Raw genomic sequence first — 19011 nt, 5'->3', positions numbered from 1 at the left:
TTTACTGTAATAGAACTGTAAACGCTGATTTACATTTTCACAAAATAGATGTGCATTTTGGCTTTTTATGTAAAATAAGCATTTTTGTTGATTCTTTTTTTTCTTTTTTTGTTTGAAAAAAAATTTCCACCTCCTCCCAGCCTCCCATTTCCCTCCCCCTCTTCCCCTTCCTCTCCCCCTCCCCCCACTCCTTTCCCCCCTCCCTCTCCAGTCTGAAGAGCAGTCAGGGTTCCCTGCACTGTGGAAAGTCCAAGGTCCTTCCCCCCTCCATCTAGGTCTAGGAAGGTGAGCATCCAAACTGGCTAGGCTCCCACAAAGCCAGAACATGAAGTAGGATCAAAACCCAGTGCCATTGTCCTTGGCTTCTCATCAGCCCTCATTGTCCACTGTGTTCAGAGAGTCCGGTTTTATCCCATGCTTTTTCAGTTCCAGTCCAGCTGGCCTTGGTGAGCTCCCTATAGATCAGTCCCTCTGTCTCAGTGGGTGGGTGCACCCCTCGTGGTCCTGACTTCCTTGCTCATGTTCTCCCTCCTTCTGCTCCTCATTGGGACTTTGGGAGCTCATTCCGGTGCTCCAATGTGGGTCTCTGTCTCTATCTCCATCTCCATCCATTGCCAGATGAAGGTTCTATGGTGATATGCAAGATATTCATCATTATGACTATAGGATAGGGCCATTTCAGGTTCCCTATCCTCAGCTGCCCAAGGAACTAACTGGGGACATCCCCCTGGGCACCTGGGAGCCCCTCTAGGTTCAAGTCTCTTGCCAACCCTAAGATGGCTCCCTTAATTAAGAAATATGCTTCCCTGCTCCCATATCCATCCTTCCTTTATCCCAACCATCCCAATTCCCCAAGTTCCCCCCATCCTCCCCTTCTCACTTTTCTCTCCCCATCTCCCCTTACTCCTATACCACCCCACCCCCAAGATCCCAATTTTTTGCTCGGCAATCTTGTCTACTCCCCATATCCAGGAGGATAACTATATGTTTTTCTTTGAGTTCACCTTCTTATTTAGCTTCTTTAGGATCACAAATTATAGACTCAATGTCGTTTATTTATGGCTAGAAACCAATTATGAGTGAGTACATCCCGTGTTCATCTTTTTGGGTCTGGGAGTTTTCGTACAGTATATTTTGATCATATTCACCTTTAACTCCTCCCCTAAATTCCTTCCAGTTTTCTTAATAAATAATAACTTTTATATATATTTCCCTCCACTTCCTCCCCCATCCCCTGTACATACTGTTTTGGTAACCATAGCAGAGAGTGAGAACTGAGTTTTGTCCAACAGAGAAAACTTTATGAAACATGTGCTGTAATTTTACCTTCCAGTCTTTAGCATTGTGACTTGTACCTCTTCATGTTACCTTCGCCAGGATTAAATACTAAGACCATCTTATTAAATGAGACAGTTTCTACTCTAGAAAATGTGACAAGTGCATAGTGTAAGTTTTATGTAGTTGACAAATAGCTGGAGGTTGCATAGAAGTTTGTTATTCTTCTAAATTAGTTGGTTTCTTAACTGCTAAACAAAATCCATTGTGTGTGTGCATCTGTGTTTGAATGTCTCTGTACATCCTTAATGCATGCATGTAGAGGCCAAGGGTTGATGACATATGTTTGTCATGGTCACTTTCCACTTTGTTTTATTTTTCTTTACATTTATTTACTTTGTATATGTGTTTTTAATAAAGCAAGTAATAATGAAATAGTAGCCATGTCTACATGTGCCATTGCATGTAGAGGTTGGAGGACAACTTATGGAAGTCAGTTGTTATTAAGATATAGATCCTAGGAATTGGATACAGGTTTTTGGCGAGCATTATTACCGGCTAATCAGACCGATCTACTTTACTTTTTGAGACAAGGTCTCTCACTGAACCTTGAACTTAACTGATTCTGCCACACTGACTGGTCATTCAGTTCCAGGCATTCTCTTGTCCCTGTCCTGCCATCTTAGCCGTGTGTGTGTGTGTGTGTGTGTGTGTGTGTGAGAGAGAGAGAGAGAGAGAGAGAGAGAGAGAGAGAGAGAGAGAGAGAGAGAGAGAGAGAGATACACAGAGCCCCAATGCTGAGGTTATAGATGCTCACCTCTATACCTAGCTTTTACATGGCTGTTGGGGATCTAAACTCAGGTTCTCATGCTTACACGGAAGTGCTTTATCAGCTGAGCCACCTCCCTGTCTTCTTGAGTCAGCATCATCAAGGCCATCCCTGACTGCTAAGTGTGCCAATACTACTAGCAGTGCAGGGACTTGCACAAGAGTCCTTCTACCAGGTTACCTTTTGACCATTTGCTGCTCCCAAGAGTGAACTGAGAAGAAGTTATATTTATGAGCTATTTGTGGGTGCTGGGAAGTGAAGCTGAGTTCTCTGGAAGAGCAGCCAGCGCTCTTAACTGCTGAGTCATCTCTCCAGCCCTTCTAACTCTTTTATGTATGTGTATATTTTTAGAAAGCTCCTACAATAATAAGTTTCCATATGACTTTTTGGGGGGAGGGTCGTTGAGTGGGTTTTGTTTTGTTTTTAAAGACAGAGTTTTACTGTAGCTTTGGAGCCTGTCCTGGAACTAGCTCTTGTAGACCAGGCTGGCCTCAAACTCACAGAGATCCGCCTGCCTCTTCCTCTTGAGTGCTGGGATTAAAGGTGTGCACCACCACCACCTGGATCATATGACTTTTAAAAATGTCTTTTATGTTAGTTGTTCCTTCCCATGTTCCTCATCTACCCTGCCCTACTAGCCTCTTTCCCCTTAAAACCTTCAAATACCATTATTCCCTTTTAACTCATTATGTCCCTGCATTCTGTCTTCCTTCCCTTACAGCACATATTTACAATCGTTGGTGTATGGTTGAGAGTCTTATAAGGAAAGGGAATACAGAAAATCCTAGCAAAGCAGAGACCTAGTTAGTTAATGGTTTTCTATATTGCTTATCTGAATTCTACATCTAAAAATTCATTGCATCCCTTTCTTTTAAAATCTTTTTTTTTATTAATTAATTTATTTAATTATTAAAGATTTCTGCCTCTTCCCCGCCACCACCTCCCATTCCCTCCCCCTCCCCCAATCAAGTCTTCCTTCCTCCTCAGCCCAAAGAGCAAGCAGGTTTCTCTGCCCTGTGGGAGGTCCAAGGACCACCCACCTCCATCCAGGTCTATTAAGGTGAGCATCCAAACTACCTGGGCTCCCACAAAGCCATTACGTGCAATAGGATCAAGAACCCATTGCCATTGTTCTTCAGTTCTCAGTAGTCCTCTTTTAAAATCTTATTTTCTAGTTTCATAGAAGAACAAAGCTTTAAGTTATGTTAGTTAGGGGGGCAAAATTTATACCTTGGCAGGGGTAGATACTAAAACTAATTGGTTGTTGGAGAGATGTCTTGTTGGTTTGGATCACTCTTTGCTCTTGCAGAGTACCTGGGTGGGTTGGGTTCCCAGCACCCACATGATTGCTCCCAAGCATCTATAACTCCAGTTCTAGGAAATCTGACACTCTTCTCTGACCATTGGACAACCGGGTGTGTTTATGCTGCACATTTATACATGCAGACAAAGCACTCATACACCTAAAATAAATGCATCTAAAAGGTTTAAAATCAGGGAAAAAATGGAACACTCCCTGTGGGTAACCTATTACTTTGCATATTTAGATTGAACCAAGAAAGCTGGTTACTTCTCTGTCTATGTAGTTTTTGAATAATTATGTTTTTAATAAAACAGAATGGTTCAGAGATGTTTAAAATGTCTCATAAAAGCTGGAGGCACAAAGCCATTAAGCATTAAAAGCCAGGATTAATCATTTAAGTCTGAAATGAAAATGTTGCTCATGTGAAACATATAAACAATAAGCCAATTAAATAATCCTGTGTTCTTTTGAATATCCTCATGGGGAGGCAGAAAAAAGATGCTAATTTTGGTCTTAGAGATGACAAATTGAAAGGATGGCAGAAACCTTACATATGACCTGATCCATTCTCTATTAGGAGTTCAGAGGTTCAGAGAGCTCTCGTGGTAGCACAGCTAGCCTGAAACTTGGGTTCTTTCTCCTTTCTCAACTTCTCAAGTGGCATAGGTTATCTGCATATATGATTCAGTTTGTCATTGGAGTAAAGGAAGGTATTCAGAACAGGCGGAGAGTTTATTATTCTGTTTGCTGATTAATTTTAGGATAATTTATCAGTAAGGCCTAAGTACTAATGCCATTTATTTATAGTAGCCAAGTAGATACTCTTTTCCTTAGTGCCTCTCTCCCTGTCAGAACCCATGAGATAAATGTTTGTTGGTTTTTTTTTTTTTTTTAATAAATGGCTTCTGTAATTGGAGAGATGGCTCCGTGAGCAAAGGCACTTGTTGTGCCAACCTGGAAGTCTGGTTTTGATTCCTAGAACTCACATGAAGATGAAAAGAAAGAACTACACAAAGTTAAATGCACAAACTATGGCGTGTACACCCACCACACGCATACACACATATGCATATGTAAATAGCAATACATTTTTTAAAAAAGGCTTTTGAACCTAGGCTACATATATGGTTTAATCTCTTCCTAAGAATAGGGCTCCTACCTGAAAGATCCTCTTCAGGCCAACAGAGGTATCACCCCCCCACACACACACACACACAGTCTCTCTTCCTACAGTTACAATTATACTTCAGTCAACTTAGTTTGAAAATTTTAAATCGTAAATTCAAGAAATCAACACCTTGTAAGTTTTAAATTTGTGTACCGTTCAGAGGAGTTTAGTAAATTTTCATGCCACCTTGCTTCTTCTCATCCAAAATGTGAATTATCCTTTGTCTTAAATATCCATGCTGTAGGCTACCCACCCATGATTCACCTAGTAGCCAGCTATCTGTTTTATATGGGATCCAGTGCCTGTGTTTGAGCAACCAATAATTTACTTGTAATAGCCCCAAAGTAAACAGACTAATTCTGGTGATTGTGGCAACAAGACAGATAGGAAAATATATAATACGTGTGTGGTGTGTGTGTGTGTGTGTGTGTAGCACTTGGGGACTGCCTATGGTTTCAACCATTCAGTAGAGATATTGTCGCACACCCCTCATGGATAAAAGGGAGCCTCCTTATTTATTTATCTATGCAGGAAACATTGTTGAATGCTAAAAAATTTAAGTAAATGGAGTAAGTGATATATTATTTCATGAGACTTGCAAAATGGACTCGTTCAACTTTAAAGATAGATGGCGAGGTACTTGGATGTGAGTTTTAATTGTTAACTTGACGAAACAGTCACTTGGGAAGAGAGTTTGTCTCATGAGGGATGACCTGTCTTGAGCTGGCCTGTGGACACATCTGTGGTGGGTGGTCTTAATAATTAAGTTAACTGATGTAGGGAAGAACCAGTGCACTGTGGGCAGCAGCATTCCCTATGCATGGGGCCCTGAACTGTATGCAAATGGAGAAATGAAAGTGAGCACAAAAATGTAAGCAAGTAGGCATGTATATATTTGTTTTTCTCTGTTTTTTGACTATTGACTAGTAGTAAGACTAGCTGATGTTTGTCTCTTGACTTCCCTGTAATAATAGACTGTGGCCTGGAATTGTAAGCTGTAATAAACCCTGCTTTCTCTTGAGTTGCTTTTTGTCAGGATATTTTATCACAGCAACAGAAACAAAGCTAGCACATGTGCTGTACTAGTTAGAGGACCGACAAGGCGTGTTTTTTCACCTTAGGTGTTTGATGGATGTATTATGGATGTGATAGACTTTGAAGGAGATATCATTGTGTCACTTTTACATACATGGGGAAATATAGCCATATTACAGATTACAGGCATGTGGGTGGCATCCAGATGTAAAATCTAGTATGAGAGCAGGTTGACTTGTATTTGGAAATAGAGGTGAAGGGAAAGGCCAGAAAGATAATTACAGTGATATGCTTCTCTCCCAGACTCAGCCTCTTTGGAGCCAAATGTCCTTTACCCCAGTGGGTCACACTGCTGTTTAGTCTTTGGGATAGGGGTTGTTGCAGGGACATTTTAAGTTCAGTCCAAATTAGGCACTTGGAGATTGGCCAGGAAAAAGACTATAAATATCTATCATTTCTTCTTTCCCTTTGCCTTGGATAAAAAGGCTTTTTTCTTAAAGCTTAACTCTTTCATCAGTGCTTTCAGTTGTGTCCTAGCTTCTTGAAAAAAAAAAATGCATCTTACTAAGCAGATGGCCTGGAACTTCTGCTCACCACTTATCTTCTCCAGAGCTGTCAGGGGTGACTCTGTTGTTTGTTTGTTTGAGTTTTTTTTTTTTTTTTTTTTTTTTTTTTCTGAGACAGGTGTTACTATTAGCTGTCCTGAAGTTCACCACGAAGACCAGGATGGCCTGGAACTCACAGAGATCCATGCACCTGCACCTGCTACTCCAAGTGCTGGGATTAAAGTTCTGCACTAACCCTCCCTGCAGAAACATCCCTGCTGCTCTCTTATGCTATGGTGTAAGACCTATCCAGGGGAGGTGGTCTGGTTTCAAGAAAGACGAAGTTAGTCAGCTCTCTAAAGGAACAGAACAGTAGAATGGACACAAACACACACGTGGAATTTATTAGAGTGAGTTACAGGCTGTGGTCTGAGTAGTCCAGCTATGGTTGTCTCTTGATGGAAAGGCCAAGGATATGGCAGTTGTTCAGTCCTCAAGGTTGATTTCCCAGCATTCCCAGTCTGGTTCTGGTCCCAGAGAAGTCCGAGAGTTGTCGGTCTACAGGCTACATTGGAATTCTTAAAGAACTAGGTTCTAACACCAGTGAAGGAATGCCTCCACAGCAGGACAGGCAAAAAGCAAAAGCTTCCTTCTTCCATGTCCTTTTGTGGGGGCTGTAACTGGAAGGTATGATCCAGATTTAGGGTTGATCTGACTTCAGATGATCTGGTTTAGAGTGGTCTTCCACCTCAAATTAATCCAACCACGAAAAATATCATTTCTTAGTTTTAATTAAAGATATGGGCCTGGCGGTGGTGGCACACGCCTTTAATCCCAGCACTCGGGAAGCAGAGGCAGACGGATCTCTGTGAGTTCGAGGCCAGCCTGGTCTACAAGAGCTAGTTCCAGGACAGGAACCAAAAAGCTACGGAGAAACCCTGTCTCGAAAACCAAAAAAAAAAAAAAAAAAAGATATGGTCAAGGAGAAAGCCAACATTTAGCCATTACAGAGGTTTTGTTCTTTCAATTCTAATTTTTTAGAATTTATCAATAGTTGATTTTGGCACATATACCTCCTCATAGGCTGACTTATTGTTGTATGTGTATATAAATGCATAACTATGTAAGTAGAGCCTGCTGAGTCAGCTCAGTGTTCCTTGTATGTGTGTGGTTTCAGGACTAATCCCCTGGTATCTGATAACTATTTGGGGTCTCTCTCTAAGCAGTTGTTAATTACCTATAGCTCTTCATCTAAGGTTGGAGTCCCGTGAAATTTCTTCCATCCACCCTAGCATGTCAGTGGGTGTTTTCATTGTATTGTTTAGGCGACGTGTTGTTGGTATTTTATGGGTTCAGCCTTGCTGTCATAAGACACACTCTCTCAGTAGACTTCCTGGTCCTCAGGCTCTTAAGCAGTGTTCCGAGTCTTGGGTGTGCCGTTAGCTGTCTTGTAGATGTCTCATTTGGAGCTGGGCACCCGCAGGCAGTTGTCTTCTGTATTTTACCAATTGTAGCTTTCTATAATGGTCTCCATCTGCTGGGAGATGCCCAGTGAGAGCTGCGCCTATCCGAGGGCATAAAAATACGTGTTTAGAATGTAATTGAGACTGTATTGACTTAAGAAAGCAACAGTAATCGAAGATTCTCTTTTCCGATCTGTGACCTCACTAGCCCTGGTTAAGTTGGCCAGGTTTATAATACCAGGAATGCTTTCCTTCTTGTTGAGCTGCCTTTAAGGCCAGTTAGACAGCTGTCACAGGATATCAGTGCCTTCCGGGTCATTGTTGTGGATCATAAGCGTCACAGCTGGTCAAAACTATCGGTTGCTTTCCTCCTTGACACCTTTGATAGTATCTCCCAGGACTACGAATGCTAGTCCATGGAGAGTAAGGTTTCGGGTCATTTCCAGTGGAGAATCAGGGTTTTTTGTTGGGGGGGAGGGGCATGAATGCCAACATGAACCTGACATACAGTAAAGTCATACAGTGGGTTTTGTGTCATTTTTCCCATGGAGGACTTTTCTTGTTGCTTTGTGCTTTGGCCCTTGATAGAAAGAGCGAGCTGTCCTTCTGCACTTTGGAAAGCATGACTGTACTGTGGCATATTTGTCTGGAGTGAGGAAAGTCTTCCATGGGAAGCTGAGTCATTTCTTGGCTTCTCTCATGGAATGACTGTACCAGAGTTATTCTTTCTTGCTGTGAGAAGAAAAATCATAAGAATAAGTCATTTCCTAAAGAAATACATACTTATTTTATGTGCGATTCAGTTTTTTCCTAATCTTAGGGTTATTTAGAAGTTTCTATTTGGGGGGAGGGGTTGTCTGTCCAGGACTTACCATCTTAAATTTAAACTTTTCATTTGTTTATGCTAGCCCTGATGCTCTCTCTCTCTCTCTTTCTGTGTGTGTGTAGGTAGATAGGACCCATAAGCTTCTGCACACTCTCCTTCCTCCATGATCCATGGGCATTACAGATGCTTGCACTCCCATGACTAGTTTTTACATGGATCCTAGGTATCCAAACTCGGGCTGTCCAGCTTGCAAGGCAAACGCTTTTACCCACTGAGCCATCTTTCAAACCCCAGCCTGACATTTTTTTTTTCTCTCTCTCTCTTTGCCTGTGAGCTGAATTTGGTCATCTATTAAGGGATATGGTAGTAAACAAAGACATAATCTGGCACTATCTGGCCTTCGTGTCTTACAGTGCATTGGGCACTATATGGAAAAATTAAAGAAATAGCTATTCTTTTACAGCACTCATCTTTTACTCAGGCAGACCAGGCAGGCAGTACCCATGATTGTAGGGGAAGCCATGTAGAGCCAGTGCATCATTCTAAGGACCATTGTACTCCAAAGAAGAGCTGTAGGAATGGCTAACTATAAAGAGAGCTGAGTTAGTAAAATGGGGTTTGAGAGGTAGATTTTGGTAACCAGCATGGCCTGCGAAGCATTTATGCTGCAGAATCCTTGTCGTTCGTGTCCCTGCTTTTTCATGGCACTTGGCACTCTACCGTTCTTACTGTGAGATGTTTTTTTTCTTTGAATTTGCTCCATTTCTTATCTGTCAGTTCTCCTACTTTATGCCGCCGTTTATTTCATTGCCCAGGCAGAAATCTAGTCAGTTATGACACTTGGTTCTCTTCATTCTCTGACCGTCAGTGTCCAGAATCATAGTACTGTTAAAAGACTGTAACCTCTAATTTCTTCTCCTGCTCTCCATTCACCCGAGTGTAAACCACTATTGTCTTCCACCTAACTGCTGTAACAGTGGGGTGATTAGCATTCCAGTGTGTATACAGAGACCCAGAAAACTGACGTGAGATAGATTTTTAAAGGACTATTTAAAATGTGGAGAAAGCACATCCTTCTTGCTGTTAATACCTTAGAGGGGAAAAGGAAAGGGAGTATATTATTTGTGCTTATTTTGTTGAAATAAAATTTCATAGTTACCTAAAAGCAGATTTCTTTATCTGAGAAGATATTCTTGTCACTGTTACCACTGCAGAGATGTGCAGGACAAGGAGAAGTAGATTTTACTGTTTTGGTCAGTGCTAGACTCTGTGTCTAGCTCTTATGATTAGGCCTTAAAGGAACACTGCTGAGAAATTAAAAAGTAGCAATAGACGCAGTCATGGTTGATCTGATGAGACAGACTTCGGCATCTGTTTTCAGATAAAGTTCATAGCCAGACAGGAATTGTCAAACAGCATAAATAGTAGTAGTGCTGTTAGTCTGGATAGAGTAACAAACACTATGGATGTAAAATGTGTTACTTATTGCAATTAAATTAAAAATAGTTGTTGGAGGTTGCTTGTTTGTTTTCAGCCACTCAGACCCGAAATAATTACACAAAAACTATATTATGTAAAACACTGCTTGACCAATACCTTAAGCGCACTACAAGCTAGCTCTTATATCTTAAATTAATCCATTTCCATTATTTTATATCTTACCACAAGGCTTGTGGTTTACCAGTAAAGTTCCCGGACGTCTGTCTCCTTTGGTGGTGGCTACATGGCATCTCTGACTCTGTCTACTCTCTCTCTACATCTGTTTGGATTTCCCACCTGGCTTTATTCTATTAAGCCATTGACTGAAAGCAGCTTTATTCATTAAACAATAAAAGCAATACATATACAGAAGGACTTTCCACCATTTTCCCCTTTTCTGTCTAAATAAAAAAGGAAGGGTTTAACTTTAACAGAATAAAATTACATATAACAAAACAGGTATCAAGCAAGAATTATAGTTACAATACTTATATCTACTTTATCCTTTATAACTAAGGAAAACTATAATTATAACTATCTATTCTTCAACTCCATCAAATGCTCCAGAAGGATATATTACCTAAGTTAACAGGAAGTGCATTGTAAGCAACTTCCAAAGCTCTAGAATTGACAGAGACATCTCGCTGCCTGGACAGTCACCCAAAGTTCTTCTGTAGCATTGGTGCACCCGTCTTCAGCCTACAGGCCAATAGTATCCCGCAGACTTTTCCATGAAGCAGAAAATTTGAAGATCCATTTTGCCTTGTAATGGCAAAGTCTATCAGTTGCTTTTTTCTGTCCTGCAGAATGTCTTGCAGACTCTTTTATGAAGCAGGAACACCGAAGGACTGTCTCACCTTCTTTAGGCAACTTCAGCAATCATTTTTCTGTGGGACCTGCATGTCCCTCATACAGCATAACATCAAGCAGTCTGGTCAAGAGCAGTTTCTTGCCAAAATGGCTAACAAAACTCCATAAGGAGCCTCTTCGATGCCCATCATTCTCTTGAAGTAGATTGGTGCTGCCAGGAACAGATGTGTCTCATTGTCATGAAAAGTCCTAAATTCTTAAAACATTTTAAATGCCATATTTTGTAGGTATTTGAAAATGTTGAAGATTATCTATCTAACTGAAATATATCTCTATATATCTAGAAAAACCTAACTAACATGGCTACAAGCTTGACTGTGATAGATGATTATCTATTGACCTGTATTTCTTAATTATACATTACATTTTTAAATGAGCTGCACAAACACAATACTTTAATCAAGAGCAGATACTTGCTCCTAATTTGCTGAATTTTACTGTTTGTTCCTTTTTGCACCTTAAGTCTGTGCCCAATGAAATGCCAAGAGGAAAGAGTAGGGCTCTTCTTGTTGCTTAAACACTGGAGTCAAACGCTGGATGGACACAGCGCCTTTGCAGCCTTTCTAAATAAGCCTCTCACGTTCTCGTGGCTCGCTGGAAAGAATCTTTATTCTAATCAGACAGGTGTTCCTCAACAAATGTGTTATGCATAGGTGACTGTAAAACTGTTAGCCATAATAAAAAACCTTTCTTTCCTGTATCTTTCAAAGACTAGAGGCAGAAAATACAATCTGCAATAATTGACAAGTGGCAAAAAAAAAAAAAAAAAAAAAAAAAAGCTTAGTGTCCAAATAACATGTAGTAATAGAGAAGAAAGAACTTGGGTGGGTGCAGCATTGAATCACTTCCTTTTGTAGATTTCAGAATTCCGAATCCAGACCATCAGATAATACTTTCCAGTTTGCTCCGGGAAGCAGTGGCTCACCTGAAGAAGAAAGGACTCTGATTGTTATTTCAGTGTCCTGTGTTCCCTGCCGCGATGAATTGACCTTCATGTGTCAAGAGTTATTACTTTTATGTTCACTTAGGGCTTTCAGAAAAAATATTTAGTGGCCTGAGAGATACAAGCTTTTTGGCCCTTGCTTTCAGGATTTCCACTAGATGGCATCCTAATTCAGAAGCTTTGCTGTAGACTTCCTCCAAGCTTCTACCCTAACTAGAACCAAAATACCACACAGTGTTGGTCCCTAAAGTCTCAACAATCTGGATAAAGTATTTAATCCTGAAGTCAAGAAGATTTTAACTCACGAGCAGAAATGTAGTATTGAAGTGTGTGAAAATTCTTAGTAGGTTCTTGTGCCAGAATAATTTGGGATTACGTGTTAGGCCCAAGTCATGCAATAAATAACCTAAGAGCACTTTGCTTCTCTTGGAGGGGTTGGTGCTGTTTGTAGATAGAGGGTGGGCTGACCATCACAGAGAGAGGAAAGAGGATTGATACTGTAAACAACCATTGCACACACTTACAAACAATCTGTGTTTTCCTGCAAGTTTCCAAACTTGAAGGAACAGAAAAATAGACTTACAATCTCCTTTATATTTGTAGCTTTCAACTCTGGTTTAGATGTGAAATGATTGGTTGCTGCATTTCAAAATCCTAACAGAATAACTGTTCAGTGGTTCCAGATGTTTTTGATAAAAAACTTGGAATTGTAGCATCAGCAGCAAAAACACAGACTACAGATTTTGTCTTCCATGGGGAGTGCCGCAGATCCAAAAGAAAAGCAGACTTTCCACCCCACCCAGAGCATTTGTTCTCAGAGAAGAAGCAGATTAGCATGGACAATTTTAAATTGCCCTTTTAATATGTTTATATGTGCAGAGAAGAGAGAGAAAATCTAGATTTCTAGCACAAAGCCAACAGACAAAAAGATTAATCTACATATTTCAAACAAGTGCTCTAGTGTAGTTCAGAAAGTTGTAATGGTTTTGAAACATTTCTCTCTGATTATGTAAAGTTTCCAAGGACAAAGACCTTGGCTTTTTATTTGCTTCTTACGCAAAGCACAGAATGTCTATTAAATTGATATAGATTATCTTTATTTAGTTTGATAGAGTTGGTATAGAAAAAGCTTCCCAGTGATTAAAGCATCTCCAATTCCCTAGAGAGATGCCTGGGAACTTGCAAGCAGGAAACATTTGATTCTAATTAAAGCAGAAGGGAGAGGCAGTGAGGAGCAAACCATGTTGAGAACCGAGGGGAGGTAACTTCGTGTTCATCAGAAGAGGGGGTTCTAAATTATAGCTTGGTGAAAGTTGATCCATAAAAGATAATAGGCAGTCAGTTTTCTGTATACTAAAGCCTGCCCCTCCAGGACCTTCCACTCTATGCTCTTAAACCACATAGAATGAAAGTATTTGTAAATTCCTGGCCAGAATCCCGTGCTTTTGGCTAGCTTAAGTACGAATTTTATTTACAACTTCATCTCTCATTGTCTTGTTTCTACTGTGTTTAGCATCATCTGTACTGAAAAGGAGCAAATGGAGAGCCCAGACTTGTTTTCTACAGCATCAAAAAGAGGACATCACCCACCTTCATACTTTCAATGTACCTAGCTAGGAGTCATCCGGGAAGAAGAGGCTTGTGTTAAATAGAGTTGATACTGACTTCCCGGTAGACAGATGGATGAGAGAAAACGCGTGCAGCCTTAGCTGGTTCTGCTGTATTTCTTTTATTTAAGTGGGTTAGCAACTTTAAACACCTGGCTTGAGGAAGTGGTGAATCGTCAGACCTTCTTTACCCTTTTTTACAGCTTCCAAAAGAAAATGCCCTTCACCAACTTTGTTTGCAGTATTGACAGAACTGGGATATTTAATCTCTTCCTTTCTGTTGTAGTGTTTAAAACTGTATATTCACTTTCTCCACATCTGTGCTCTCCTTCCAGTTCAAAGAGAATATAAGACAGCTTCTCCTGGAAAGAGTTAATATGCCTGCTTTTTCTTTTATTGGATTGTTTTTGAGACAGGATCTCTTTATGTAACCCTGGCTGTCGTGGAACTCACTGTGTAGATCAGACCGGCCTCATACTTACAGAGCCCATCCTGCTTTTGTCTCCATAGTATGCTGAGATTAACGCAGACATCACCACGCCTAGCCCATTTTTCTCTCTCTGTCCCCCCCCCCTTCATCTGTTCCTCTTCCTCCTTACCCCTCCAAAGTCGGTTACAATAAGAGAATGTCCAAAAGTAAATGAATGCTTTCTAGACGAGGGCTGCAGTAGGTTGGCAACTGGAAAATATGGAGCAGCAGGAAAGCAGACAAATGAAGTCACCGCATCCAGCACAAGGCCCAGTTAATGTGAATGAGAGATGTGAAGGGAAGGACGTCTCAGCCAGGTGACTCTTCTTAGTCACAAGAATACTGAGAAACATGCACACATTTATCCTATACCATCTCCTTAACTCTCTTTAAAGCTTTCTCAAACTCCAGATATAACAAAACTTTAACTCTTGGTGGATTCTAAACCTTGCCAGGCATTTTATAGACAATTCTACATCCTAGAGACATAACTCTGAAATATTTGGCTAACATTTTTCTGATATTAAATCATTACGTTTCATTCTGCAGGGAGATGCAGTATTTCCTTTGCCTGAATTCAGAGTTCTGCATTTTCTCTGAATAGCTAAGGCTGTTGTACAGACTTGTAGTGTTTAGGATAACACCCCCCTTTCTTTATTAGCATACTACTGACATCAAAGGGACTGAGGTTGCTTCTTGCAATGTCTGACAGAGCCTTTTTTCACTGGGGACTTGTGAGGAGGAGGAGCAGGAGGAAGCCTGTTGGAAAAGGAAGCCTTGTTTTTTCTCTTCGTCTGCAGATGAATCATGTTCCCACCACTGCAATTAGGTTTTCAAACCTCCAAGGCTGCTGGTACAGATCTGAAAGGGCAAGTAATGACGATCTTGAGAGAGCAGGGTAAAGGGTGTGGAGGCTGCGGAGGGAGGGCGGGCTAGCTAGAGGCAGCCAGCTAGGGAGGGAAGGAGGAGGACATCTGGAGGAGTGGTCTGTTTTCCTTGTACTCTGCTGGCCTTAGATATTTTCAACTTAAGTCAAAATCCAGCCCTGCCGCCGAAGGAGCTGGAGACTGGCTAAAAAACTGGGCCCTCTAGTTTCTGTTTTGTTTCATTTTCTTTGTATAGGCTTCCTTGTCTTTGTTGTTTTAAGGAATTTTCTCATACTATCCTTTTGAAATAGCCATCTTCCTTTTTTTTTTAATCCTCCTTCGCGGCAGAGTGCGTACTGGGTTTTCATTACTGGCTCTGGGATTTCTGGATACGTGTGCCAACCATTATGCTTAGCCAGTTCGTTCTTAATTTTTCTACTGGAGTTCTCGGCAGTGATGGAAAAGATCTGTGCTTCTCTTTCAGTCAAGATCTGCACAGCAACGGTCTTGAGGCACTGACTGCTTATAGTATGAACTGTAAATTCTTCGTCTCAGTACTCTGAAGTTGCCAGGAAGTTCTCACTCCATTCATGGAATTGGATTCTGCTTTTTTTTTTTTTTTTCTAATTTAATTTTCTTAACCTGAGAGTTTTCTCTATAGAGGAATCTGGAAGCAGAAGTCTGCTCCTGCCCACTGTGAGAACTTTGGAATTCTGGACCTGTGTGAGCACACTGGTCCCTGGGTTCAGTAGGCATACGTCTACATTTTGTCTCTTCTGCATCTGGACAAAATGTATGAGCGGCACAAGAGACGCTATAGTCTGTGTGACATCTCCAGGGTGGACAGGACTGTGGACGTGGTGTTACTGAAGGTAAGAAGGGGCCACACCTTATTCAATCTGAAGGTCTCCAGGCTATTTTCCCTTTGTAGCCAGTAGCCTTGTCTTGGTCCTTACTAAACTGGAAGTGTGAGAAAGCCTGGACTAACGATGATAGAAGAGCAAGAGGGGGTGATTTTCAGAATCTTTAAAGGAACATCTAACAGAAGTAGTGTGTGTCTGTCTGTGTGTGTGTGCGTGTGCACGCGCATTACTGAAAAACAGTTTTACTTGCTTTCAAGTAGGGTCAAGGAGAGTATTGAAGATCACAAAGAGGGAATTCAGAGTTACCCTTTTGCTGGATACCTCTGTCTTTTGTTGCTTGCCCCATCCCCTCGATCCAGTTCTACCTCCCTTCTTCCTGAATCTATTTCTCTGTGGGCTTCCTTTTCTGTCTCTTGGTCCTTTTTTGTCTGTGTCTGTCTTTGCTGTCTGTTCTCCTGCTGTCTCATTGCTCATCCCCGGGGGAAGACCGCACTCTTTCTCCAGTCAGCCTACACGAATGTGGCTCGGCTGCCCTGCTCCTTTAGTTTGACTCTTTTTCTGCTGTCGCTTCTGACTGTCGATAAGCTGCATTCGTTTGATTTCACATCATTAGTGAAATGTTGGGTGTCTAAGCAGGAAGGAGGTGGAGACTCTGGACAGGCTAATTGTTCACTGAAGGCATCCTTGAATCTAAAATTAGTAAGAACTTCTACATTCAGTAAGACCGGAGTCTGGGAATGTTGGACAACTCATGAAGTACTTTTTGGAAGTTTAGCAATTTTCTGGCAAAGGCAGGGAAATTGGAAGTCACCCAAGTACTTCACTAAATGCCAAAAGAACCTGACAGCTAAATTTGGGAGAGTGGAGCTGGTTAAGTAGAAAAGGAGTAATTTTGAATAAAATGCTAATCTATTGCCTGGGTTACAGAAATAGTAGAAATCTATAATTGGTATCAACTCAATTTAGTACTTGAAATAGCCAGATTCTTTTATTACATTTAAAATTTGTGTTGATGTCGGTGTGCCATGGCTCACCTGTTGTGGTCAGAGGACAGCTTAAGGGAGTTTGTTCTGTGCTTCTACCTCGTGGGTCCGGGGGATCAAACTCAGATCCTCAGCAAGCGCCTTCATCCACTTAGCCCGTACTCTCTGCACTGCCGTGTCCGTCCCCCGTCCCCCGTCCCCCCCCCCCCCCCCCCCCCGTGCCAAGCTAAGCACTTACTAAACTTGCTAAAACAGCCCTGGGGCTCACCTTACACTCAGACCTCTTCCCTGGGCCTTTCAGGTATGGGTTACCTCAGCCTCTCCCTGAGAAGCTGACAGATGAGCTCAGAAGCCAGCGAAACCCCACATCGGGTGTGGCCCCAGGAGGAGATGTGATTTGTGGTGTGGGTGTCCTTGTCCCTCAGTACTCACTGTCAGGTGGTTCAGCTCGCCAGGCCTACTTTGTAATTTGGTGTTTTGAACTTGTTCCAAAGATGTAGTTGGTTTTAATTTCTCTGAAAAGTCATTTCCTCTGAGAGATAACAATTATCCTTTGCTATTTTGCCCTCTTATATAATAAATGTATAAAGGTTACTTTCTAGGATCTTTCACTCCCATTCCCTGTCATCTCTCTTTCCCTCTCCTCTCCTCTCGCCTCCTTTCTCCTTCCCCATCTCAGTGGGGGTTGGGGAGAGCTGTAGGAGGGGCACTGAAATCAGGGGCAGCAGTGGGGAGAAAAGAGAGATGGTTATGGGGGCAAATAGCAAAGTGCAGTGTCATAACTTTAAATGTCATAATGAAAACTGTTATTTTATACTTAAAATAATAAATAGGTGCTGGAGAGAGGCTTAGCAGTTAAAAACACTTGTTCTTGCAGAGGATCTGGCTTTGGTCCCCAGCACCCACATGGTGACTTGCAACCATCCCTAACTCCACTTCCGGGGGATCTAAAGCTCCCTTCTGAATTTCACATGCATCAGTCCTACACTTGGAGCACATATGTATATACAGGCAAAACACTCATACACATAAAAAAAAATCTGAAATTTTTTTTAAATCAAATAAAAAGAAATTTAAAACTATGTAGTATCGTGCATCCTAGTCAGGCATAAAAGTTTTATATTAGTAAAACTAACTGAGTTCAGGCCTCTTAATTTGGAGACAGTGTTTTTATATTTGCCTTTTCTGTGAATTATTCGACTTAAGCCTTATTTGTCAAGCAGTGACTTTTACCCCGTTTTCTATGAAGAAATACTGGAAGCATGACTAAGAACTGTACATTATAAAAGCATTGAATACCTTTCATAGAACAGACAGGTACTGAGTCTGAGGGTCTCTTCCTAAGAGCAAGAGTACCAGAGAAACAAGTGCAAATTGTGTGATAGGACAGAAGCAAGTAAGGTGCTCCATCGGGGCAGTGCTCCAGAGGAGGAGGAGACAGCTATGTGGAGGACGAAGGAACAGCTCTAGAAAGAACGGGCATAGTCCCTGAGGAAGAGAGAAACTGATAGGTGCATCCTGACAGGAACATCTCGCATAGCAAACAGCAAGTTTCTTGTAAAAAGTCTGGAGCCAGAGTTGATGCACAAAAGCAGGCAGCCAGTGGGGATCCTTTCTCACTCTGCTTTTAAAACAGTCATTCTGGCAGTGTGGGAATCCCATTATGGCAGACCCCAACGAAGTTGAATGATTTTGTAGTGGAGTAAAATAAGGAGAGAATAGATGAGACATAAGCATTGAATGTTCCCGGAGCCTGTCCTGGAACTACTCTTGTAGACCAGGCTGGCCTCGAACTCAGATCCGCCTGCCTCTGCCTCCTGAGTGCTGAGATTAAAGGTGTGTGCCACCACCGCACGGCGAATGTTTGTATTTTTAATCATTATCTGTTTTCACATACAGGAAAACAGATTAGAATAGCCAGTAATTTCACCTATATGTCACCCCAGGTCAAACTCTTAACAGCCCATGCATTTTCTTCCTGTCCTTGCCCTCCTTTGAGTTGACCCATTTCTTTCATCACATGGGTGTACACATACACACACACACAAGTGTACACATACACACGCACGCACACACAGGTGTACATTACTTTCTGTCATAAACTTGTGTTGCAAGAAGTCCTGGACATTATGTTGATTAATTCTTTGCCAGGATGGGAATCCTTTTAATGGCAGTTTGGATAGACGCATGATAGTATATGAGTTCATTTTGCCTCACAGTTTGTAGCAAGTTTTCTCTGTAATTTTTTTTTTTGCTTCTTTCTCTCCTGCCCTCTCAGTAATTTTCGCCAATTACTTTCACATTATTTTGAAATTCAATATTTTCTATTAGTATTTTAAAATTACATTGGGAGACTGGGGAAAGTGCTCAGTCAGTAAAAGTGCTTGGGTTTAGTCCCTAGCACCCATGTAAAAGTCAGGTATAGCAGTGCACACCTATAATCCAGTGCTGCCGAGAGGAGACAAGAATTCCTGAGGCTTCCTCACA

General features: G+C 41.5%; 1 protein-coding gene across 2 annotated transcripts in view; it reads left to right on the top strand.

Moving 5' to 3' along the window:
- The window catches only part of Akap13 (A-kinase anchoring protein 13), a 264078-nt gene that overhangs the window by 143131 nt on the left and 101936 nt on the right, over window positions 1-19011 (top strand). Inside the window, exon 1 of one of the 2 annotated variants that reach the window (XM_057755918.1) lies at window positions 14857-15550. The exons of the other annotated variant lie outside the window; for it this stretch is intronic. Within the exon in view, the coding sequence (XP_057611901.1) occupies window positions 15470-15550 (81 nt within the window). The 5' untranslated portion in view covers window positions 14857-15469. Of the gene's footprint in view, window positions 1-14856; window positions 15551-19011 lie in introns of those variants that run through there. 2 annotated transcript variants of the gene reach the window in all.

Source organism: Chionomys nivalis, chromosome 23, assembly GCF_950005125.1.
Source record: "Chionomys nivalis chromosome 23, mChiNiv1.1, whole genome shotgun sequence".
Lineage (NCBI taxonomy): Eukaryota > Metazoa > Chordata > Mammalia > Rodentia > Cricetidae > Chionomys > Chionomys nivalis.
Note: the sequence above shows the minus strand (reverse complement) of the source record. Positions and strands in the feature narration are given on the sequence as shown.